The 25570-nt window shown below is 41.2% G+C and overlaps 1 protein-coding gene across 1 annotated transcript in view; it reads right to left on the minus strand.

Annotated features, from left to right (window-relative positions):
- Window positions 1-2191: 2191 nt before the first annotated feature.
- The window catches only part of LOC106572290 (NACHT, LRR and PYD domains-containing protein 12), a gene marked incomplete at its 5' end in the record, with an annotated part of 28964 nt that continues 5585 nt past the window's right edge, over window positions 2192-25570 (minus strand). Inside the window, 10 exons of the mRNA XM_045696100.1 lie at window positions 2192-2438; window positions 4737-4808; window positions 5019-5192; window positions 5455-5628; window positions 12076-12249; window positions 17525-17698; window positions 18029-18202; window positions 18405-18578; window positions 21798-21965; window positions 23062-24844. Coding sequence (XP_045552056.1) covers window positions 2429-2438; window positions 4737-4808; window positions 5019-5192; window positions 5455-5628; window positions 12076-12249; window positions 17525-17698; window positions 18029-18202; window positions 18405-18578; window positions 21798-21965; window positions 23062-24844 — 3077 coding nt within the window. The remainder of the gene's footprint in view (window positions 2439-4736; window positions 4809-5018; window positions 5193-5454; window positions 5629-12075; window positions 12250-17524; window positions 17699-18028; window positions 18203-18404; window positions 18579-21797; window positions 21966-23061; window positions 24845-25570) is intronic.

Consider the following 25570-nt stretch of genomic DNA (forward strand, 5'->3'; position numbering starts at 1 on the left):
TATTAAAGGACACTTCATTTAATATAACATGCTTTTAAAGTTCAGTATTGGTGCACAATTTCTACTTAAAATATCAAAGGGACGCAAAGGCACTCTTTTCGTGGAACAACCCAGAGATAGTTTTATGGATAGTTGGAGAAAGCCGAATCTACAACTATAAGTTGTCCTTTCCATCATATAATGAAAAATATCAGACAGTTCCCATTCTGAAGGTCTCGTGGGTAGCTCTGCATTCACCAAACATAATAAGAACCAAACCTCTTTACTTTCACCAAAATAATTTGATTAGTAGGCCTACACCTCCTTCAGTTCATTTCATAATTACAGAAACATTTCATTCAGTTTAATTTAGCTGATATAGACAAAAATAGTTGTTTTGACTACAATTTGACAGAAACATTTGTGACCTAGGCTACGGTTGTGAATAATGCCCACAACACTGTGTAATAAAACATACACAAAGACCACAAACATCTAAGTCTAGGGAAATAACACCCATTAACAAAAGTTACATTAACAGATAAGTTTTTCTTGCACTTTTATGCAAAACACAATAAAGGTTAAGGCACAAATTAAAACTGAGCACATACAAAAACGTTAATGTATTTAAAGAGAGGCAATTTGAACCATAAACACATGTAAAAAAAAAAACAATTTCTGATTTTCAAATTAATATATTTTTTGCAATCAGTGTGTGATGATTCACTCTTGATTAATTAAGTCTAGTTTACAATGTTTGTGAACCAGTTTAGGAATATTCCATCAATATTTACAAAATCATGTACATGACTAGAGTGTATCAATGTCAGAGTGTTCATTGTGTGTGTCTTGTGGCACATACCCAGAAGCTAGCTCTACAGTACAAGCCACCCTCACAGCAGCTGTGAAAACATACAGCAAAATGAAGGCCTGTCTGATAACATTCCAAAAACAGAGATCCTATGTCAGTAGTCATCTGATCCTACACCTGAATCATCCGCTTTCTCCATTGCAGGCTCCTCACTGGCCATTGCACCTTCAAATACCTTGGAAGCATTCTCTTGGAAGACAGCAACATCGACCAGAATATCCAAGAACTGTTTCAGACAGGCCTCATCCTCCTTTGGATGGCTAAGGAAGAGTTTTCAACAACAGCAACCTGCACAGCAAAGTGAAGTCTTAGTCTACACTCCACACTCCTCCATGGATGTGAAACATGGACAGTCTACAGCTGCCACTTAATAAAACAACTGGAGTCCTTTCAATGCCTCCAACTCATTTTCAAAGTGACCTGGCAGAACCGTGTACTACACTCAAAGATCCTGAAGAGATTCAACTGCAGGATCATTGAGGCGACCATCATTCACCACAAACTCAGATGGCTCGGCCTTGCCACCCGGATCGATGCCAGAGGACCGCCTGCTGCAAAATATCTTGTACGGACAGCTATAACTGGGCCATCACTAGGCAGGTGAACAGAAAAGGTGTGTAAAGAACCACTTGAAGATCCCACATAAGGCAGTGTGGGATAAACCCTGCCTCCCTTGAGACTTGCTGTGGACCGTTCCGCCTGGCGCGGGCTCTGTGACCAAGGAGTGCAGTTGGCTGAGGTGAAAAGGACTGAACGTCACCTGACGAAACAACAAAGACGAAACATGACCATGGCTGCGCCGGCCTCAACGGGACAGGATTTTGTGTGCTCTGTCTGTGGCAGACAGTGTGCATCCCAAATCGGATTATACAGCCATCAGCGAACCCACAAGTGGTGGTGGAAGTCATCATCATAGTTTAAAACATCCAATCATGTCACACAGTTGTCTTCATAGGAGAGTGATTTATCTGAAGCCTCAGGTTTTCCTCCAGGACAGTAGGAGGCTAGCTGTTACAGGGACAATGACGTGACATCACCAATATTTAGTTTCAACGTTTAACCTTGCATAAAAATACAGAGGAGCCATAATCCCAAACCCCAAACCCTGGGTAGAGAGGCTCAGTGAATGTGGTGTTAAATGTGTGCAGTTGGGTCAGACTGCCAGGAGATGCTGTAGAAGGATAGATGGCCATGCAGACAGTCCAGATACACTCTTACTCTGTTGGAGCGGGAGGAGCAGACAGGTACGATAGCGCTCTTATTGCTGTGCCAGGCAGTGTAATTGTCATTGGAGCACTCCAGACCCCATGACTTGTCATTGAATCCACTTTACACAAAGAATTAGCCACTCCATGTTTGTTTATTCCTCTATATGCCACTCCTATATAAGCTTTTCCACTCCACTCTGTCTCCCAGTAACATTGCCCAGTCAGACCCTCTCTACGTAGCACCTGGGGGCAGTCCCTGAATCTCTCTGGGTGATCAGGACACAGCTGCTTCACCAATAACCGTGTCACCCTTTTGATCCTCTCAGACAGAGAGGGGTCTCTGTGTGCTGTGTTTGGGTTCAGTGTGAGCTCACATGCATCTGTTGGAGGAGAACACAATACAATGTATTACAAATCAATCATCATCCTGTAATGTATAACTTTTCACCTCAGCAAGTTTGAGTGTGTAGATTGAATGCGCCTTACAATCTATTAATGAAGAATGAATAGACAATATTTTTTGACAAAATTGATGAAAGGCAGTAATCGAAGAGCTCATATTATGTTGTTTTAGCAATAAATAACATGCATAAACCTGAATAAATATATATTAGTCCTATGTTTCATGAGCTGAAATAAAAGATTCAAGAAATGTTCCATACGCACAAAAAGCTTATTTCTCTCCAATTTTGTGCACAAATTTGTTTACATTCCTGTTAGTGAGCATTTGTCCTTTGTCAAGATAATCCATCCACCTGACAGGTGTGACATTTCAAGAAGCTGATTAAACAGCATGATCATTACACAGGTGCACCTTGTGCTGGGGATAATAAAAGGCCACTAAAATGTGCAGTTTTGTCACACAACACAATGCCATAGACGTCTCAAGTTTTGAGGGAGCGTACAATTGGCATGCTGACTTCAGGAATGTCCACCAGAGCTGTTGCCAGAGAATTGAATGTTAATTTCTCTACCATAAGCCACCTCCAACGTCGTTTTAGAGAATTTGGCAGAACGTCCAACCGGCCTCACAACCGCAGACCACGTGTAACCAAGCCTGCCCAGGACCTCCACATCTGGCTTCTTCACCTGCGGGACTGTCTGAGATCAGCCACCTGGACAGTTGATAAAACTGAGGAGTATTTCTGTCTGTAATAAAGCCCTTTTGTGACAAAAAACTCATTCTGATTCGCTGGGCCTGGCTCCCCAATGGGTGGGCCTATGCCCTCCCAGGCCCACTCATGGCTGCACCCCTGCACAGTCATGTGAAATTCATAGTTTAGGGCCTAATGAATTTATTTCAATTAACTGATTTCATTATATGACCTGTAATTCAGTAAAATCCATTGAAATTGTTGCATGTTGCGTTTATATTTTTACCATATACTGTATGCCTTTTTAATGTCTGGGTCAAGGTATTTGAAGCTGCTAGACATCAGGACTGTAGATGGTACTCGTGAAGGATTAGCTAGTTTAGTCTTGTTACGGTAAGTAGCTAGTAGTCCACTATAGTTACACCTCGGCTGCTAATGCTAGCTCCGATTATGATTCCAGCTGCTTTGCCTGCTTTGCCTAATTATAAATATGGTGGATATAACAATACAAGAAAAACAATGAATGAATCATTCTTCTAGGCATTTTTGTAGGATATGGGTTGCCCCACTTTCTGCTTTCCTTTGATAGTGATAGTGTTGAAATAGTGTTTGAATTGTATTGTGTGATGTCTTTTAAATTACAGACTTATTCTTCACAGCAGTCAACACTCACATCTCTTTTTCCAAGTATGATAATGTACACTATAAATACACACACAACTGTGGATTCTGCTATTTCAGCCACAACCGTTGCTGTCAAATCAAGCACACAGCCATGCAATCTCCATAGACAAACATTGGCAGTAGAATGGCCTTACTGAAGAGTTCAGTGACATTCAACGTGGCACTGTCATAGGAGTATGTTCGTCAAATGTCTTCCCTGCTAGAGCTGCCCCTGTCGACTGTAAGTGCTGTTATTGGGAAGTGGAAATGCCTAGAAGCAACAACTGCTCTGCCGCAAAGTGGTAGGCAACACAAGCTCACAGAACAGGACCGCCGAGTGCTGTCTGTCCTCGGTTTTAACACTCACTACCGAGTTCCAAACTGCTTAAGGAAGCAGCGTCAGCACAATAACTGTTCATCGCGAGCTTCATGAAATGGGTTTCCATGGCCGAGCAGCTGCACACAAGCCTAAGATCACTAGGCCCCTTAGTTACAGTGAAGGGAAATCTTAAAGCTACAGCATACAATGACATTCTAGCCAATTCTGTGCTTCCAACTTTGTGGCAACAGTTTGGGGAAGGCCCTTTCCTGTTTCAGCATGACAATGCCGCCGTGCACAAAGCGAGATCCATACAGAAATGGTTAGTCGAGATCAGTGTGGAAGAACTTGACTGGACTGCACCGAGCCCTGACCTCAACCCCATCGAACACCTTTGGGATGAAATGGAACGCTGCTTAATCGCCCAACATCAGTGCCCGACCTCACTAATGCTCTTGTGGCTGAATGGAAGCAAGTCCCAGCAGCAATGTTACAACATCTAGTGGAAAGCCTTCCCAGAAGAGTGGAGGCAGTTATACGTAGCAGCAAAGGGGTAACCAACTCCCTATTAATGCCCATGATTTTGGTATGTGTCCACATACTTTTGTTGTGTCATGTTGTGTACGTAGTCTTCATTCTCATCACTAGACACCGTATGTGTATGGCAGAAAAAGCTGAAAAACATACACTGTTTGATTAATACACAGGCACACGCACAAGCAACAAAACAAATACAATAAGGCACAAATGTATCAAGTGCATATTTAGTTTCCCAGAGAGCTGAAAAATATAAGTCCAGTGCAGAAGGGATGGGTGTGAGAAGGGGGTTGGATACATGTTTTGCTCATGAATACTGTGTGTTTATATGAATATTGTGTCTGTACTTCAGTTTCTCCAGTCTCCAGAGAGGATCGGCCAGTTGATCAGAGAGCAGCTTCACTGCTGAATAATGCAGGTCATTCCAACTCAGGTCCAGCTCTCTCAGGTATGAGGGGTTTAAGATTAGAGCAGAGGCCAGAGAAGCATAGCCTTTATCTCCGATTTTACATGATGAAAGCCTGCAGAGTTTATCATGATTTCATTAATACTGCTACACTTGTGAAAATGAACAATGGCAGCGGTATAATTCTGCCTTTGTCAGGAACAATGTGAACTACACTATCAATTATATTTTGAAACTTGGTAAGTATCATTGAATTGTATAAATATAAATTCTATGGGTGGTGTTAATTTACTATGTTAATAATGAAAGTTCTACAGCATATAAAACATAATGTAGATCTGATTAACAACTTATTCAACAATTATAAGAATACTGACCTCAGTGTCTCCAGTTTACAGTGTGGACTCCCCAGTCCATCAGAGAGCAGCTTCAGTCCGGAGTCTTCTAGGTCATTGACACTCAGGTCCAGCTCTCTCAGGTGTGAGTGGTTTAACATCAGAGCAGAGGCCAGAGAAGAACAGCCTTCGTCTCTGACTCCACACCATCGTAGCCTGCACAGAATTGAATGTGATTTTGGTAAACACACTGCTACCCTCCAGGGGTGAAATAGTTATCCACTTGTCAGACATTATGGGATGTACTCAGTGCTTGACTTGGGCAGGAGCTACTGCTACTGCTTGAGTTCCTGCACCACTTATAGAATTTTTGCTCAAAAGTATTGCAGAGTTCCAAGTAAACAGTACCTATTTCTGACCAAGTACTACACCGGATGTACTACACTATACCAATTATATATTTTTTACTAATACCAGTAACATAATCCCCATTAGCTGCTGCCAATGCAACATCTACTCTTCCTGGGGTCCTGCAACATTAAGGCAATTACATACAATTCAAAATATTACATGACAATCCATTTCATAACACTTTACCCAATACATTTAGTGTGTTCCCTCAGGCCACTACTCCACTATCACATATTTACAATACAACCTCCATGTGTACGTGTGTGTAGAGTGCGTGTCTTATCAGGTGTATGTGTACAGTACATTATGTGTGTCTGTGCCTGTGTGTGTCTCTCCACAGTCCCCGTTGTTCCATAAGGTGTATTTCTATCTGTTTTTTATTCTGATTCTACTGCTTGCATCAGTTATTTGATGTGGAATAGACTTCCAGGTAGCCATGCCTCTATGTAGTACTGTGCGCATCCCATAGTCTGTTCTTGACTTGGGGATTGTGAAGAGACCTTTGGTGGCATGTCTTGTGGGGTATGCATGGGTGTCCGAGCTATGTGCTAGTAGTTTTAACAGACACCTCGGTGCATTCAGCATGTCAACACTTCTTACAAATACAAGTTGTGATGAAGTCAATCTCTCTTCCACTATGAGCCATGCATATTATCAATGTTATCTCTCTGTTTACATTTAACGGCCAGCCGTGCTGCCCTGTTCTGAGCCTATTGTAATTTTCAGAGGTCTTTCTTTGTGGCACCTGACAACACGATTGAACAGTAGTCCAGGTGCGACAAAACTAGAGCCTGTAGGACCTGCCTTGTTGATAGTGTTGTTAAAAAGTCAGAGCAATGATTTATTATGGACAGACTTCTCCCCATCTTAGCTACTGTGGTATCAACATGTTTTGACATTGACAGTTTACAATCCAGGGTTACTCCAAGCAGTTTAGTCACCTCAATTTGCTCAATTTCCACATTACTTATTACAAGATTTAGTTTAAGTTTATGGTTTAGTGAATAATTTGTCCCAAATACAATGCTTTTAGTTTTTGAAATATTTAGGACTAACTTATTCCTTGCCACCCATTCTGAAACTAACTGCAGCTCTTTGTGAAGTGTTGCAGTGATTTCACTCGCTGTAGTAGCTGGTGTGTATAGTGTTGAGTCATCCGTATACAAAGACACACTGGCTTTACTCAAGACCAGTGGCATGTCATTAGCAAAAAATATAATTAATAAATAAATAAATAAGGGGCCTAGACAGTTGCCCTGGGGAATTCCTGATTCTACCTGGATTATGTTGGAGAGGCTTCCATTAAAGAACACCCTTTTGTTTTGTTAGACAGGTAACTCTTTATCCACAATATAGCAGGGGGTGTAATGCAATAACACATGTTTTTTTTCCATCAGCAGACTATGATCGATAATGTCAAAAGCCACACTGAAGTCTAACAAAACAGCTCCCACAACCTTATCATCAATTTCTCTCAGCCAATCATCAGTCATTTGTGTAAGTGCCGTGCTTGTTGAATATCCTTCCCTATAAGCGCGATGATGTTGTCAATTTGTTTACAGTAAAATAGCATTGTATCTGGTCGAACACCATTTTTTCCAAAAGTTTACTAAAGGCTGGTAACAGGCTGATTGATTACCAGCTATTTGAGCCAGTAAAGGGGGGCTTTATTATTCTTAGGTAGCAGAATTACTTTTGCTTCCCCCCAGGCCTGAAGGCACACCCTTTCTAGTAGGCCTAGATTGAAGATATGGCAAATAGGAGTGGCAATATCGTCCGCTATTATCCTCAGTCATTTTCCATCCAAGTTGTCAGACCAAAAAAAAATTCACTTCTTCCACACTCACTTTACAGAATTCAAAATTACAATGCTTGTCTTTCATAATTTGATCATAATTTGATCAGTTATACTTGGATGTGTAGTGTCAGCGTTTGTTGCTGGCATGTCATTCCTAAGTTTGCTAATCTTGCCAATAAAAAAAATAATGAAAGAAATTGGCAAAATCTGTGGGTTGTGTGATGAGTGAGCAATCTTATTCAATGAATGATGGAGCTCAGTTTGCCTTCTTGCTCAAAATTTCATTTAAGGTGCTCCAAAGCTTTTTACTATCATTCCTTATGTAATTTATCTATGTTTCATAGTATAGTTTCTTTTTCTTTTTATTCAGTTCAGTCATATGATTTCTCAATTTGCGGTACATTTGCCAATCGGTTGTGCAGCCAGACTTTTGTCTCATCCCTGTCAACCATACAATTGTTCAATTCCTCATCAATCCACGGGGATTTAACTGTTTTTACAGTCATTTTGTTAATGGGTGCATGCTTATTAGTAACTGGAATAAGTGTCTGGTAGCTCCTCATTACACACCACAGACCAACAAATATTATTTACATCAACAACATAGGAATCACTACACTACTTCTTGTATGACCTCTTACACACTACATTAAGCCCAGCCTTTGGAACTCTGGTTTTCCTAGATATGGCTACTATATTGTGATCACTACATCCGATGGATTTGGATACTGCTCTAAAGCACATTTCTGCAGCATTAGTAAATATGTGATCAATACATGTTGATGATTTAATTCCTGTGCTGTTTGTAACTACTCTGGTAGATTAACTGATAACCTGAACCAGGTTGCAGGCAATAGTTATAGTTTGAAGCTTTTTCTTGAGTGGGCAGCTTGATGAAAGCCAGTGAATATTTAAATCATCCAGAAAACATACCTCTGTTGCAATCACATACAGTATCAGTCAAAACTTTCGAACACGCCTACTCGTGGGGCTTTTCTTTATTTTTACTATTTTCTACATTGTAGAAAAATAGTGAAAACATCAAAACTATGAAATAACACATGGAATCATGTAGCAACTAAAAAAAGTGTTAAACAAATCAAAATATATTTTCGATTTGAGATTCTTCAAAGTAGCCAGGCTTTGCCTTGATGACAGCTTTGCACACCTCTTGGCATTCTCTCAACCAGCTTCATGAGGAATGCTTGTCCAACAGTCTTGAATGAGTTCCCACATATGGTGAGCACTTGTTGGCTGCTTTTCCTTCACGCTGAGGTCCAAATCATCCCAAACAATCTCAATTGGGTTGAGGTTGGGCAATTGTGGAGGCCAGGCCATCTGATGTAGCACTCCATCACTCTCCTTTATCAAATAGCCCTTAGAAAACCTGGAGGTGTGTTTTGGGTCATTGTCCTGTTGAAAAACAAATGATAGTCCCACTAAGCGCAAACCAGATGGGATGGCGTATCGCTGCAGAATGCTGTGGTAGCTATGCTGGTTAAGTGTGCATTGAATTCTAAATAAGCACCCCCACACCATCACACCTCCTCTTCCATGCTTCAAGGTGGGAATCACACATGCGGAGATAATCTGTTCACATACTGTGCATCTCACAAAGACACTGTGGTTGGAACCAAAAATCAAAATTTTGGACAAATCAGACAAAAGGACAGATTTCCACCAGTCTAATGCCCACTGCTCATGTTTCTTGGCCAAAGAAAGTATCTTCTTCTTATTGGTGTCCTTTAGTAGTGGTTGCTTTGCAGCAATTCGACCATGAAGGCTTGATTCACGTAGTCTCCTCTGAACAGTTGATGTTGAGATGCGTCGTTTACTTCAACTCTGTGAAGCATTTATTTGGGCTGCAATTTCTGAGGCAGGTAACTCTAATGAACTTATCCTCTGCAGCAGAGGTAATTCTGGGTCTTCCGTTCCTGTGGCGGTCCTCATGAGAGCCAGTTTCATCATAGCACTTGATGGTTTTTGCGACAGCACTTGAAGAAACTTTCAAAGTTCTTGAAATGTTCCGGATTGACAGACCCTAATGTCTTAAAGTAATGATGGACTGTCATTTCTCTTTGCTTATTTGAGCTGTTCTTGCCATAATATGGACTTGGTCTTTTACCAAATAGGGCTATCTTCTGTGTACCACCCCTACCTTGTCACAACACAACTTATTGGCTCAAACGCATTAAGAAGTTAACAAATTAACAAGGCACTCCTGTTAATTGAAATACATTCTAGGTGACTACCTCATGAATCTGGTTGAGAGAATGCCAAAAGTGTGCAAAGCTGTCATCATGGCAAAGGGTGGCTACTTTGAAGAATCTCAAATATATTTTGATTTGTTTAACACTTTTTGAGTTACTACAAGATTTCATATGTGTTATTTCATAGTTGTGATGTCTTCACTATTATTCTACAATGTAGAAAATAGTAAAATAAAGAAAAACCCTTGAATGAGTAGGTGAGTCCAAACTTTTGACTGGTACTGTACATTATAAAGCATTTCACAAGTTATCCAGATACTGACTGTTAGCACTTGGTCGTCTATAGCAGCTTCCCACCAGAAAGGGCTTTAGGTGAGGCAGATGAACCTGTAGCCATATTACTACAACAGTATTTAACATTAGATTCTCTCTAAGCTTTACAGGAATGTGGTTCTGAATATAAACGGCAACACCTCCACCTTTGTCATTTCTGTAGATGTTATAACCATGGATTGCTACTGTATCAAGAAAAAGGTATTATCAAAGTGAGTTTCAGAGATTGTCAGAATATGAATGTCATCTGTTACGAGCAAATTATTGATTTCATTAACCTTGTTTCTTAAGCTACATATAGTGCATTCGGAAAGTATTCAGACCCCTTGACTTGTTCCCCATTGTAAGTAACCTAATGAATGTCCCTCTAACTGCCACGAATGCCTCTGCTGGTCCTATAGCGATTGTATGCAGTAATCATTTGCCTGTATACAATAATCAAAATGGAAACATAGTCCCGTGAAAAAATGTGCCAGGCTATGGAAATCAAATGTCCGTCCAACTGATTCGTTCTGACTCCAGAGATGTGACTATATGGACTACAGATAACATAGGCCTGTATGATTTGAGGTTCAAAAATGTCTAAAAACCTGTTTTTGCTTTGTCATTATGGGGCATTTTGTGTACAGTGATGAGGAACATGTTTTATTTAATCAATTTTAGAATAATGCTGTAATGTAACAAAATGTGGAAAAGGTCAAGGTGTCTGAATACTTCCCGAATGCACTGTACATTATCATGGACTATTTTGAACACTTTTCTGGGATGTTTGATTGTTTTCATTGCTTTACTGGGAAGCTTAGCAGAAGTAGACATGCTCATGTTATTTATGTTAGTGCAGGGTGAGCTTCACACAGTGGACTTCCTACTAGGGCACACCACCTCAGTGCTAACAGTATCACTTTGGTTCATAGGCAAATTATTACTGCATACAACAGCTATAGGATCAGCAGAGGCATTCAGGGCAGTTCGAGGGACTTACATTAGGTTACTTACATTGTGTCTTCCAACGCCCCTGGGATAATGTACATTTGCTGAAGCATTATGGAAACTCAGTGACACAATGGTAGCGATTAAATGAGCTGGGCTTGGGTCATTGATAAGTCATTGTCTCAACGCAGCCTTATAATGCTGTGAAAGGATCCAGGAACCCAAATGATTTGGGTGGATCCCATCCACCTTATAAATCGAGGTTTGTTTCCAGAAGTTATCAAAAATGTTTTACTTACAGAACTACAATAGTCTCGTAGCCAGTTATGGAGGGCTAAAAGTCCGCTGAAACGTTCAATGCCACGATTTAGGAAGGGTATAGGGCCAGATATTATGGGGCGTTTGTTGGTGTCAAGCAGAGACCCAATCAGTTCTTTAAAATCCATCTTCAGCTGTTCTGAGCTGCCCTTCATAATGTCATTGAATCCCACATGAACTATGATGGACAACATTTCCTGATGCAGGTTTTTGCTCCTGGGACCGAGACTTTCTCACCATTGAACTGCCCAATACAACGGCCGGAGAAAGGGATGAAGAAATCCGCCCATCCCTTCCCCCTCACACAATTCGTTGAACCTTTCATGGGCCCACGAGAACATAACATTTTCATTATATGGATAGTGTTTATTTAATCTAGAGCTGATGCATATTTACCCCTTATTCAACAATTATAGGAATACTGACCTCAGTGTCTCCAGTTTACAGTGTGGATTCCCCAGTGCATCAGAGAGCAGCTTCACTCCTGAGCCTTGTAGGTAATTGCCACTCAGGTCCAGCTGTCTCAGATGTGAGGGGTGTAACATCAGAGCAGAGACCAGAGAAGAACAGCCTTCCTCTCTGACCTTACAGTGTGACACTTATATTGGCCTCTATAAACACAGGGACAATTATTACTTGTTGAACAATTACAGGAATACTGACCTCAGTGTATCCAGTTTACAGTGTGGACTCCCCAGTCCATCAGAGAGCAGCTTCAGTCCTGAGTCTTCTAGTTCATTGTGGCTCAGGTCCAGCTCTCTCAGGGCTGAGGGGTTTAACATCAGAGCTGAGGCCAGAGAAGCACAGCCTTCCCTTCGGACTCCACAGCATGACAGCCTGAAGAGTTTATTGTGATTTTAGTTAACACACTGCTACTCTCTGGTGGTGAAAACAGAGAATGCCAGCTGTATAATTCTCCCTTTCACTGACATGATGGGGTGTACTGTATGTGCATTCACATCACCCCAATGTTTTCTTAAGAATATGCGCTATATAACCATAGGCAGTACATTTACAGCTGACCTAGACTGATTTTGGGTGATAGTCCGTAATGTTTAGCTTTTTAGTTGGAGAGGCCTCACTTCCAAGCATTGAATATTGAAGTCAGAACCTCAAATCATACAGGCATATGTTATATGTAGTCCATTTAGTCACATATCTGGCTCCATATGTTGGACCGGCATTTGATTTCCATAGGCGGGCACGTTTTTTCATGAGACTATGTGGGCATTTTTTTTATAGGTGTTACAGTAAAGACCATAGGCATGATTTTCAAGTTTTAGGAAGCTTACAATTTATCCTACTGATCTGCGTGCCATTTATGATTTTCATATGTGCATTTTCGTGAACAGTTTAATTTCAATAATAACGTTTTTGTTTCTCAAAATAATTGCCACGTGGTTAATCATAAAACATCTGAATTGACATGATAAAAATATAAAAGTTTAAATTCAACTAATGCCAGAGCACCAGCCTCTGCCATATTGATCCCCCGGGATCCATTGGCAGCTAAAGAAATGAGTGCATGGAACTCAGGGAATGCCCCAGAAGGCTTATAATTTCCATTGTCAACTAAGTAAAATATATAGGCCTAGGCCAAAAGCCAACAAACAAAAACAGTAGAAAATATCCTGACAAAAATTCAGGTTCTTTCAATCACATTCATCTCTCTACTCTGCCGGTCTGCCTCACTTTCTATATGTCTTGACTTGAGCTATCGCTAGTGAAGTGCAACAATGTATCAAATCAGTCAACTGGGTCTGGCCAGAAGCTGTTGCTAGCAATGCGTACAGACAGCTGTTTTTGCTCAAGGGAACATTTTATGACGTTTCCAGTGGATATATGGGATGATCATGAAATGTTGCTCTTTCACACCAAGGCCTGGTGATTATCGGAAAGATTTTTCAAATAGTCTACTGTGAGGCTAATAATTCGCAATGGACGTTAAAAACCAGACTTCGTTGACTTAGGATACTGTGTGATGTGAAGAAGAAACTCATCTTATTAGTGGTGGACGTGGTGAGTTAAGACAATCAAATCAGGTTACTGAAGGCAAAAACGAAAGGAGGGTGGTTGGTTGGGGTGGATAGGTGGGCTTATAACACGAACGTGTTCAAATCTCATCACGGACAACTTTAGCATTTTAGCTAATTAGTAACTTTTCAACTACTTACTACTTTTGAGCTACTTTGCAACTACTTAGCATGTTAGCTAACTCCTCCCCTAACCTTAACCCTTTAACCTAACCTATCTCCAAACCTTAACCCCTAGTCTAGATAACTTTAGCCAGCTAGCTAACTTTAACATATCATACGAAATAGATTATGTAAATTCACAAATTCATACATACCATACGAAACGTAACATATCATACTAAATAAAGTGTCTTTGGATTTATGTACAGAATAATACAAAATGCTCTGAGACCAGGTTGTGCTCAGGCATGCACACTCCCTCAACATTATCAGGACAGAGAAACCAGACATTCTCATTGCTCACATGGAGCCCTCCAAACAAAAGACAATGACAACATTTCGAAAACTTGAAATTATGGTTAGGAAATAAATCAAAACTTGTGTGGCAGGTTGTGAACTCCGTAAAAAAATGTTACCACTCCGAGAATGAGAACAGTAAATGACTGCAATAAAAACATGTATTAACAGAAATGAATGTAACCAACTGACAGGGATTAACGGTACATTTACTAGGCCTACTGCTGATATACAGTACATTCGGAAAGTATTCAGACACTTGACTTTTCCACATTTTGATGTGTTACAGCCTTATTCTAAAATGGATTGAACTGTTTGTTTTTCTCATCAATCTACACACAATACTCCATAATGACAAAGCAAAAACAGGTTTTTAGATTTTTCTGCAAAGGTATTAAAAATAAAAAACTGAAATATCACATTGAAATAAGTATTCAGACATTTTCCTCAGTACTTTGTTGAAGCACCTTTGGCAGCGATTACAGCCTCAAGTCTTCTTTGGTATGACGCTACAAGGTTGGCACACCTGTATTTGGGGAGTTTCTGATATTTTTCTCTGCAGATCCTCTCAAGCTCTGTCAGGTAGGATAGGGAGCATCGCTGCACAGCTATTTTCATGTCTCTCAAGATATGTTTGATCGGGTTCAAGTCTGGGCTCTGGCTGGGCCACTCAAGAACATTGAGAGACTTGTCCCAAAGCCACTCCTGCGTTGTCTTGGCTGTGTGCTTAGGGTCATTGTCCTGTTGGAAGGTGAACCTTCGCCCCAGTCTGAGGTCCTGAGCAGGTTTTCATCAAGGATCTCTCTGTACTTTGCTCTGTTCATCTTTCCCTCAATCCTGACTAGTCTCCCAGTCCCTGCCGCTGAAAACATTGCCATGGCATGATGCTGCCACCACCATGCTTCACCGTAGGGGTGGTGCCAGGTTTCCTCCTGATGTGACGCTTGGCATTCAGGCCAAAGAGTTTCATCTTGTTTTCATCAGACCAGAGAATCTTGTTCAGGTGCCTTTTGACAAACTCCAAGTGGGCTGCAATGTGCCTTTTACTGAGGAGTGGCTTCCGTCTGGCCACTCTACCATAAAGGCATAATTGGTGGAGTGCTGCAGAGATGGTTGTCCTTCTGGAAGGTTCTCCCATCTCCACAGAGGAACTCTGGAGCTCTTTCAGAGTGACCATTGGGTTCTTGGTCACCTCCCTGACCAAGGCCCTTCTCCCCTGATTGCTCAGTTTGGCCGGGCGGCCAGCTCTAGGAAGAGTCTTGGTGTTTCCAAATTTCTTCCATTTAAGAATGATGGAGTCCACTGTGTTCTTGGGGACCTTCAATGCTGCAGAAATGTTTTAGTACCCTTCCTCAGATCTGTGCTTCGACACTATCCTGTCTCGGAGCTCTAAGGACAATTGCTTCAACCTTATGGCTTGGTTTTTGCTCTAACATGCACTGTCAACTGTGGGACCTTATATAGACAAGTGTGTGCCTTTCCAAATAATATCCAATCAATTGAATGTATCACAGGTTTATCTCCAATCAAGTTGTAGAAACATCTCAAGGATGATCAATGGAAACAGGATGCACCTGAGCTCAATTTTGAGTCTCATATCAAAGGGTCTGAATACTTATAAATAAGGTATTTCTGTTTTTATTTTTCATAAATTTGAATAATAAAAAAAACCTTTTCACTTTGTCATTATGGGGAATTGTATGTAGATTGATAAGGAAAACAATGTATTTAATCCATTTTAGAATAAGGCTGTAACGTAACATAATGTTGAAAAAGTCAAGGGGTCTGAATAGTTTCCGAATGCACTGTATCTGATGGGGAATTGATAAAAAAGAAAGTCAAAGGCCAAACAATTCCCACAATTAAATAATGACACCGCATTCTGGAGAGAGACGCGCCATATCTTAAACCCACATCCCTCCCCTTCTTCTTGTCTCAACATTTACAATTACTCTCAAGACACATTGTCTTCACACATATTTTAGATGCTTTTCACTGACAGCCGCAACTCAATAATCAGCTAGGCATATTACCACACACGCTGCCCAAATTGCTGGCTTCCTAAATAGTCCTACGCCCGGGGTTCTCAAACTTTTTGTCCCGCGACCACATTTTGATATCAAAAAAACGTTTGCGACTCCACCGTATAAAGAAAGTGATGTATTCAAAGGCCAATGTTGAGTTTTTTTTATTTGGGCTGTGACGGTCTATTACAAAACGGTCTGACAGTACTTTTGACAGTATTTAAATCTGAAGGAAGTCTGGTTTGAAGTGACTGAAATGCATCAGAAAGGTATTGGAAAGTTCTGAAGATGATCAGGCAATAATTTTGTATGCTCTTCTGTGTAGAAAAGAACATCATCATTGATATGTCCTTTTCCCCCAGTCTGATTTAATGCTGGGGTTGTCCACTCTGTTCTAAAAAGTCCTGCGCGGCCTGTGGGCATTGTAGAGGGAAACAGAAAATACGTTCCAGAAACTCTTCTCTTTCAGTGATGGGGTCATATAATAATTTCTAACTTAAACGGTTCAAAAGATAGAGCCACATTTGTAGGAAGAAAACAGAAACCACTCTTTTTTATTACAACCACATCTAGCGGCTACCGGAGGTTACTAACGTAACCCCGGTTTTAAGAACCAAGCACGATTTTATTTATTTTATTTCAGTTTCTCTCGCAACCCCATTTTCAAATCACCACATGGGTCCACGACCCCTAGTTTGGGAACCGCTGGCCTACACGCTTGGGATTTGAAACAATTCAGTTATTTTTTTAAAGAAGCCAATGATCCTCTGTGGCTAAGTCATGCTCTTTGATGAAGTATTTCGAATGATTTTATTTAGACAGCATTAATTATATAATTTTGGCAAAACATCAATTTACTTTAGGGGACGCCAGCATCCGAACAGTGCACTGTGCACCCGTCAACTGTCCTTTCCAATTCGCAAGTGGCTACCTGAAACCAGAGATCTGTATATTCTGACGAGATGCTCATGTTTCACCCTAACAATGGGAGTCATTGTCCCATAGGTGGGAATGCAGGCAACAAGCTTAGGTCTGCATATTAAGCCCATAGAAACGAATTGGGCTCATTCCGAACAGATTTTGGCGAGAATGAGCCCTCTCGCTTAGCCTCTTCCTCTCTGCTGAAACTATCTCACCGGATAAAGCATCCGAGTGAGCGAAAGAGCGCCCATCTGTCTTACTATATGTAGCTCATGTATCTGATGCTGTCTGGTCAAAAAGAGTATGGCATGTAATATACTTTTGATCCAGACACCATCAGATACATGGTGTACACATACTGAGACAGAGTGGCGCTGTTTCGCTCGCAGGGATGCTTCATCTGAGATTGATGCGTCTTTCTGTCGCTGCGTGTCTCGGTCAAATAGATTATCTATATTTTATTTGGACGGGCAAGGAGGTATGGTAGGGCGGGCCATAACGCTGGCCCTGATATGCAGTCAGTCTAAATGACAGGGGTGAGTGTTAATTCCCAATCAGGACTTTTCTTTCAAAATATTTTTTGGCTGTTTTCAAATGAACAAAGGACTAACCTTCTATAAACACATTGGATCTGTAGAAAATTATCACCTGTTGAACAATTACAGGAATACTGACCTCAGTGTCTCCAGTTTACAGTGTGGACTCCCCAGTGCATCAGAGAGCAGCTTCACTCCTGAGTCTTCTAGGTGATTGAAGTTCAGCTCCAGCTCTCTCAGGGCTGAGGGGGTTAACATCAGAGCAGAGGCCAGAGCAGCACAGCCTTTCTCTCTGACTTTACAGCCTGACAGCCTGCAGAGTTGATCATGATTTTAGTGAACATACTACTACCCTCTGGTGGTGTAAGGGAGAAATGCTAGCTATGTTCTCCCCATCATTATGAGCTCATACCAGTACCACATGCAGTTCACCTCTGTGATCTTACCTGTTCAACTGATATTAATGTCATCACATTTAGAAAATGTTCATGTCATAAATTATGTTTATTCTAATTAGAAGTTTATAATCCATTTGTTTAGGGTGGTTGAACAGACATCACAGGCTTTGGGTGATGTTTACTATATTATATACTCAGTTACTATAAGTTCAACTGTACATTGCAGGAACATTTAGCTTACTGACCTCAGTGTCTCCAGTTTACAGTGTGAACTCCCCAATCCATCAGAGAGCAGCTTCACTCCTGAGTCTTCTAGGTCATTGCCATGCAGGTCCAGCTTTTTCAGGTGTGACGGGTGTAACCTCAGAGCAGAGACCAGAGAAGCACAGCCTTCCTCTCTGACTTCACAGCTTGACAGCCTGCAGAGAGTTGATCATGATTTTAGTGAACACACTACTATCCTCTGTTGTATGTTACCCAGCCATAGTTATTAAAGTACATGTTTTTGGTCTTCAATATGCAGATAACTGATACACAATTGTTACACAATGCATAACATACTGATATTGGCACTTTATAAACACAGTTATACATTTTTTTGACAATTACAGGAATACTGACCTAAGTGTCTCCAGTTTACAGTGTGGACTCCCCAGTGCATCAGAGAGCAGCTTCACTCCTGAGTCTTCTAAGGGGTTGTTACTCAGGTCCAGCTCTCTCAGATGTGAGGGCTTTAACATCAGAGCAGAGGCCAGAGAAGCACAGCCTTCCTTTCTGACTTTACAGTCTGACAGCCTGCAGAGTTTATCATAATTTCATTAAACACACTATTACCATTTGGTGGGAGAATGTTAGTTGTATAGTTCTCCCTCTTACCAACATGATGGACTGCATATGTAGTTATTTCACCCCTGTTACGTGTATGATATAAAGACAGGTAACCATATGTCGTACATCTCTGTGAGCTAGACTGTTAATTACACTTTTAACCTCACTGAGTATCCTCACATTGTATTTACATGAATGATGTTCTGTCTATAGAAAACAAAATATGTGCCTGGAACGTTAGAACAATGATAGGAAAAGATTTTGTCCCACATCCTGAGGCTAATGAAAATCAGGATTCCTCTCAACAAGACTAGGCATGCCACAATAATCAGTGCCTACGCAGCTACATTACCAAGCCCTGACAAAGTGAAAGAGCAGTTCTACTCAGAGCTAGACAACATACCCAATCAACTCCCCAGAATGACAAACTAATCATTGCTGGAGACTTCAATGCCGGGGTGGGCAAAGACATCGCCAACACCAACTGGCAAGGAGTGATTGACAAAAATGTGGGGAGTGGGGACCATGAATGGAAATTAGATCCTACTCCTGAGTAAATTATCAGATAATAGCCTCGTCATCACGAACACCATCTTCAGGAAAGCAGACAAGTACAAAACTACATGGATGCACCCAAGATCCAAGCACAGGCACCTGATGGATGATATCATTGTGTGTCAGCGAGACAATAAGGACGTCAAGATTACAAGAGCCAGCTCCAATCGATGCAAGATCAATGGTGGGAGGGACTAGCAGAGCTCACACAAATGTATGCAGACACACTACATCAAACAGTTATTTGAAGGCCTCAAAACCATACACCGACCAGTGAAGTCTGGCACGTCACCTCTGAGATCAGCAAATGGGAAAACCTTCCTCAGAGATAAGTATTGCAGAGAAGTGGGTGGGACACTTTAGTAAACTCCTGAACAGACCATCCATTGCCGACTACTTAGCCATAAACCTGATGCCCCAAAAGGCCATCCAACATCACCTGTGCATGCGCACAGCTCCAGTGCTCCACATCCTTTCCAACCACTCCACTAAAAAAAGATCATTAAGGCACAGCTCCAATGGACCGGCCATACCATCAGGATGCCCCAACACTGTCTCCCAAGAAGGATCTTCTTTTGTGAACTATACTGAACAAAAATATAAACGCAAAGTGCAACAATTTCAACGATTTTACTGAGTTACAGTTCATATAAGGAAATCAGTCAATTGAAATAAATAAATTAGGCCCTAATCTATGGATTTCACATGACTGGGCTGGGGCGCAGCCATGGGTGGGCCTGGGAGGGCATAGGCCCACCCATTTGGAAGCCAGGCTCAACAACAGCTCTGTGTGTGCACAAAATCTGTGAGAAATAATCATTTTGTGCGCATGGAACATTTTTGGGATCTTTTATTTCAGCTCATAAAACATGGGACTAACACTTTACATGTTGCATTTATATTTTTGTTCAGTGTATATCACACGCACTGGATGACAGGCCGACCCATAAGCATTTTAAACACAACCTCAAGTTCTGCAATATGCAGCCCAGTCAACTCACAAATGTCGGCTCCTCCTGATCCACCTGGAACTCCAAAACCCTCACAGCAGTAGACAACTGTTCAGAGTCCGCGCTTCAAAACTCAAACTACTGAGCCATTGAAGAACCCACAATAAACAGAAGTTACTGCACCAGTCGTCATCATTAAAACCGACCGACTACCAAAGAGAGCGAGAGAGAGATTTAGATAATCACTACGGGCATCATTTCCAAGCATTTAAATCTAACATTAAAGTACAGAACCTCAAATCATGTGAGTTAATGTACACTCATATAGTAACATCTGGCTCCATATGCTCTATGGACACTGTGTTAACAAACCTCCAGACAAGCTCAATGCCATACAGCACTCCTTCCGTGGCCTCCAACTGCTCTTAAATGCTAGTAAAACTAAATGCATGCTCGTCAACTGATTTCTGTCCGCCCGACTAGCATCACCACTCTAGACGGTTCTGACTTAGAATATGTGGACAACTACAAATACCTAGGTGTCTGGTTAGACTGTAAACTCTCCTTCCAGACTCACATTAAGCATCTCCAATCCAAAATTAAATCTAGAATCGGCTTCCTATTTCACAACAAAGCCTCCTTCACTCATGCTGCCAAACATACCCTCGTAAAACTGACTATCCTACCGATCCTTGACTTTGGCGATGTCACTTACAAAATAGCCTCCAACCCTCTACTCAGCAAATTGGATGTAGTCTATCACAGTGCCATCCGTTTTGTCACCAAAGCCCCATTTACTACCCACCACTGCGACCTGTATGCTCTCGTTGGCTGGCCCTCGCTCCATATTCGTTGCCAAACCCACTGGCTCCAGGTCACCTATAAGTCTTTGCTAGGTAAAGCCCCGCCTTATCTCAGCTTACTGGTCACCATAGCAACACCCACCCGTAGCACGCGCTCCAGCAGGTATATTTCACTGGTCATCCAAAGCCAAAACCCCGTTTGGCCGCCTCTCCTTCCAGTTCTCTGCTGCCAATGACTGGAATGAATTGCAAAAATCACTGAAGCTGGAGACTTATATCTCCCTCACTAACTTTAAGCATCAGCTGTCAGAGCAGCTTACCACTGCACCTGTACACAGCCCACCCAACTACCTCATCCCCATATTGCTATTTATTTATTTTTGCTCTTTTGCACCCCAGTATCTCTACTTGCACATCATCATCTGCACATCTATCACTCCAGTGTTAATGCTAAATTGTAATTATTTCGCCACTATGGCCTATTTATTGCCTTACCTCCCTAATCTTACTACATTTGCACAAACTGTACATAGATTGTTTTCCTATTGTGTTATTGACTGTACGTTTGTTTATCCCATGTGTAACTCTGTGTTGTTGTTTTTGTCGCACTGCTTTGCATTATCTTGGCCAGGTCGCAGTTGTAATTGAGAACTTGTTCTCAACTGGCCTACCTGGTTAAATAAAGGTGAAACACATTTTTTTATAAAAAATAATATATGCATTAAGTCTGAAGGACAGGGGTGAGTATGTTTTTACGTTTTGATCCACAGTCAGAACTTTTCTTTCAATGTATTGTTTAGCTGTTATCAAATGCAAATAAACATGTGGATCTATTGAACAATTGCTAACCCTTATTTAAAAATGACAGAAATATTGACCTCAGTTTCTCCAGTTTACAGTGTGGACTCCCTAGTCCATCAGAGAGCAGCTTTACTCCTGAGTCTTTTAGAGGATTGCAGCTCAGGTCCAGCTCTCTCAGGTGTGAGGAGTTTAAAGCGGATGCCAAAGCTTTACAGCATTTCTCTGTGAGGTCACAACTTTCCAACCTATTTGAAAAGTCAAATGTCATGTCACTTAAGAGAAAAGATGAATGACACTTTGTTTCATGTTATATATACAGTGTGGTCTGAAATTATTGACACCCTTGATAAAGATGAGCAAATATAAATAAAATAAATAATTACATTTCTGAGCTATATTGTATGCAAAAAAAAATGGAAATTATATTATTTTATTATACAATTGCTCAGAGAAAAATATTTTGTTTAACATGTAATAAGCACTTGCATTGGAACTGGTGTTTTGGTCAGAGGACATGAAAATAGAGCTCTTTGGCCACGCACACCAGTGGTGGGTTTGGCGTTGAAATGAGAATGCATGAGCAGAAAAGAACCCCATACCTACTGTAAAATATCATGGTAGACCTGATGTTATGGGTCTATTTTGCTTCCATTGGTCATTGGACCCATGTTAAGGTTAACGGCATCATGAACTTTAATCAGTACTCGGATATTTTAGCCAAAAACATTGCTGCCTCTGCTACGCTGCAAGTGGATCTTCCAGCAAGACAATAACCCCAAGCGTACATTAAAATCCACAAAGAAATGGTTAATTCGCCACAAAATCAACATTTTGCAATGGCCATCTCAGTCTCCGGACTTGAAACCCATTGAAAACCTTTGGTTTGAATTGAAGAAGGTAGTCCATAAGCACAGATAAAGGATATGAAGGATCTGGAAGGATTCTGCATGAATGAATAGTCTAAGATCCCTTCCAATGTGTTCTCCAACTCATACAACATTTTAGAAAAAGGCTCAGTGCCGTTATCCTTGCAAAGTGAGGTATTGAAAACAGGGCTGTCAAAAATGTTGACCCCTACCTTTTTGAGAAAAAAAAATGGACTTGTTAATTAAGCAAAATCTCTTTCTCTGAGCAATTGTATTAGTATACAATAATATATATATATATAATTTCCCCATTTTTTTTTGTTGCATACAATATAGCTCAGTATTTGAATGTTGTATTTTATACAGTCATTTTTACTCATCTTTATCAAGGGTGTCAATAATTTCAGACCCCACTGTACATACATATGTTTTTTTGTTATGACTATAAATTTGAATACCTATGTACTGTACTTACTGAGCTGTTCTGGAGGCTTTGACCACTGGCAACAGCCTCAAAAGACCTTCATCTGACCTGGAGTATTTTCTCAAGTCAAACACATCCAGCTCCTTTTCTGATGTAAGCAACACAAAGACCAGAGCGGACCACTGTTCAGGAGACAGTTCTTCTCTGGAGACACTGCCTGAGCTCAGGTAGCTTTGGATCTCCTCCACTAGAGAATGGTCATTGAGTTCATTCAAACAGTGGAACAGATTGATACACCTTCCTGGAGAGAGATTCTCCCTAATCTTCCACTTGATGTACTTGACTGTTTCAGCATTGGTTTGTGAGCTGATTTTCGTCTGTGTCAGTAGGCCTCGTAGGAGAGTATGATTGGACTCCAGTGTGAGGCCGAGAAGAAAACGGAGGAACAGGTCCAGGTGTCCATTCTCACTCTGTAAAGCCATCTCCACTGCACTTACATTGAGGCAAAATGTAGGATTGTTTTTGAATGGCATAAGTACTTCAGAGGTTGATTCGGGTTGAACCATAAGATTCACACCACTGTTATTGAATGTGAGAAACACGTATACAGCAGCCAGAAACTCCTGAATGCTCAGATGCACAAAGCAGTACACCTTCTGCTGGTACAGCCCACTCTCTTCTTTAAAGATCTGTGTGCACACTCCAGAGTACACAGACTCCTCGCTGACGTCAACGCCACACTCTCGCAGGTGTTCCTCATAGAAAATCAGATTTCCTTTTTCCAGCTGTTGAAATGCCAGCTTTCCCAATGACAGAATGCTCTCTTCATTCCAGTGTGGCTGTGTCTCATCGTTCCTATGACATTTCTCAATCATCAGGACTACCAGCAAGAGTGTGTACATCTCAGTCAAAGTCTTTGGCATCTCCCCTCTCTTTCCTGTTTTCAACATGTGCTCAAGAACTGTACCAGAAATCCAACAGAAGACTGGTATGTGGCACATGATGTAGAGGCTCCTTGATGATTTTATATGTGAAATGATTCTACTGGCCATATTCTCATCACTGATTCTCTTCCTGAAGAACTCTTCCTTCTGTGGGTCATTGAACCCTCGTACCTCTGTCACCTGGTCAACACACTCAGGAGGGATCTGATTGGCTGCTGCAGGTCGAGAGGTTATCCAGAGGAGAGCAGAGGGAAGCAGATTCCCCTTGATGAGGTTTGTCAGCAGCACATCCACTGAGGTTGACTCTGTGATGTCACACCAGCTTTCATTGTTCTGGAAGTCCAGGGGAAGTTGGAACTCATCCAGTCCATCAAAGACAAACAGAATTTTGTAGCTTTCATAGTTTGAGATTCCTGATTCTTTGGTTTCCACAAAAAAGTGATGAAGAAGTTCTAGCAAACTGTGTTTCTTGTATTTCATTAAATAAAGCTCCCGAGAAGAAAATGGAAATATGAATTGGACATCCTGATTTGCTTTTCCTTCAGCCCAGTCCATAATGAACTTCTGCACAGAGACTGTTTTTCCAATGCCAGCGATTCCCTTTGTCAGCACTGTTCTGATAGGTTTGTCTTGTCCAGGTAAGGGTTTGAAGATGTCATTGCATTTGATTGATATCTCTTGTGTTGCTGGTCTCCTGAATGCGGCCTCTATCTGTCTCACTTCATGTTCATTATTGACCTCTCCACTTCCACCTTCTGTGATGTAGAGCTCAGTGTAGATCTTATTGAGAAGTGTTGGGTTTCCTTGTTTAGCTATGCCCACAAACACACACTGAAACTTATTCTTCAGATTAGATTTTAGTTTACGTTGGCACTTCACAGCAAGCTCATCTGAAAGACAGAAAATACAGATTGTAAAACATATTTGAATTAGTGTTGCACACGTTTGGAGATAGACAGCCTGCATGTGAACTAAGGATAATATCTGTGCAGGTCCTTCATTTACATAGAGGCATCTATTGACATACTGTAATATACAATATGTCAATAGATGCCTCTAGGTCAGTAGTTCCCAAACTTGTTATAGTCCTGTACCCCTTCAAACATTCAACCTCCAGCTGCATACCCCCTCTAGCACCAGGGTCAGCGCACTCTCAAATGTTGTTTTTTGCCATCATTGTAAGCCTGCCACACACACACACACTATACGATATATTTATTAAACATAAGCACGAGTTAGTTTTTGTCACAACCCGGCTCGTGGGAAGTGACAAAGAGCTCTTATAGGACCAGGGCACAAGTAATAATATAATAATAATCAATCATTTTGCTCTTTATTTAGCCATGTTACATATAAAACCTTATTTGTTCATCAAAAATGGTGAATAACTCACCACAGGTTAATGAGAAGTGTGTGCTTGAAAGGATGCACATAACTCTGCAATGTTGGGTTGTATTGGAGAGAGTCTCAGTCTTAAATCATTTTCCACACACAGTCTGTGCCTGTATTTAGTTTTCATGCTAGTGAGGGCCGAGAATTCACTCTCACATAGGTACGTGGTTGCAAAGGGCATCAGTGTCTTAACAGCGCGATTTGCCAACGCAGGATACTCTGAG

The sequence above is a fragment of the Salmo salar genome, chromosome ssa15 (assembly GCF_905237065.1).
Source record: "Salmo salar chromosome ssa15, Ssal_v3.1, whole genome shotgun sequence".
NCBI lineage: Eukaryota > Metazoa > Chordata > Actinopteri > Salmoniformes > Salmonidae > Salmo > Salmo salar.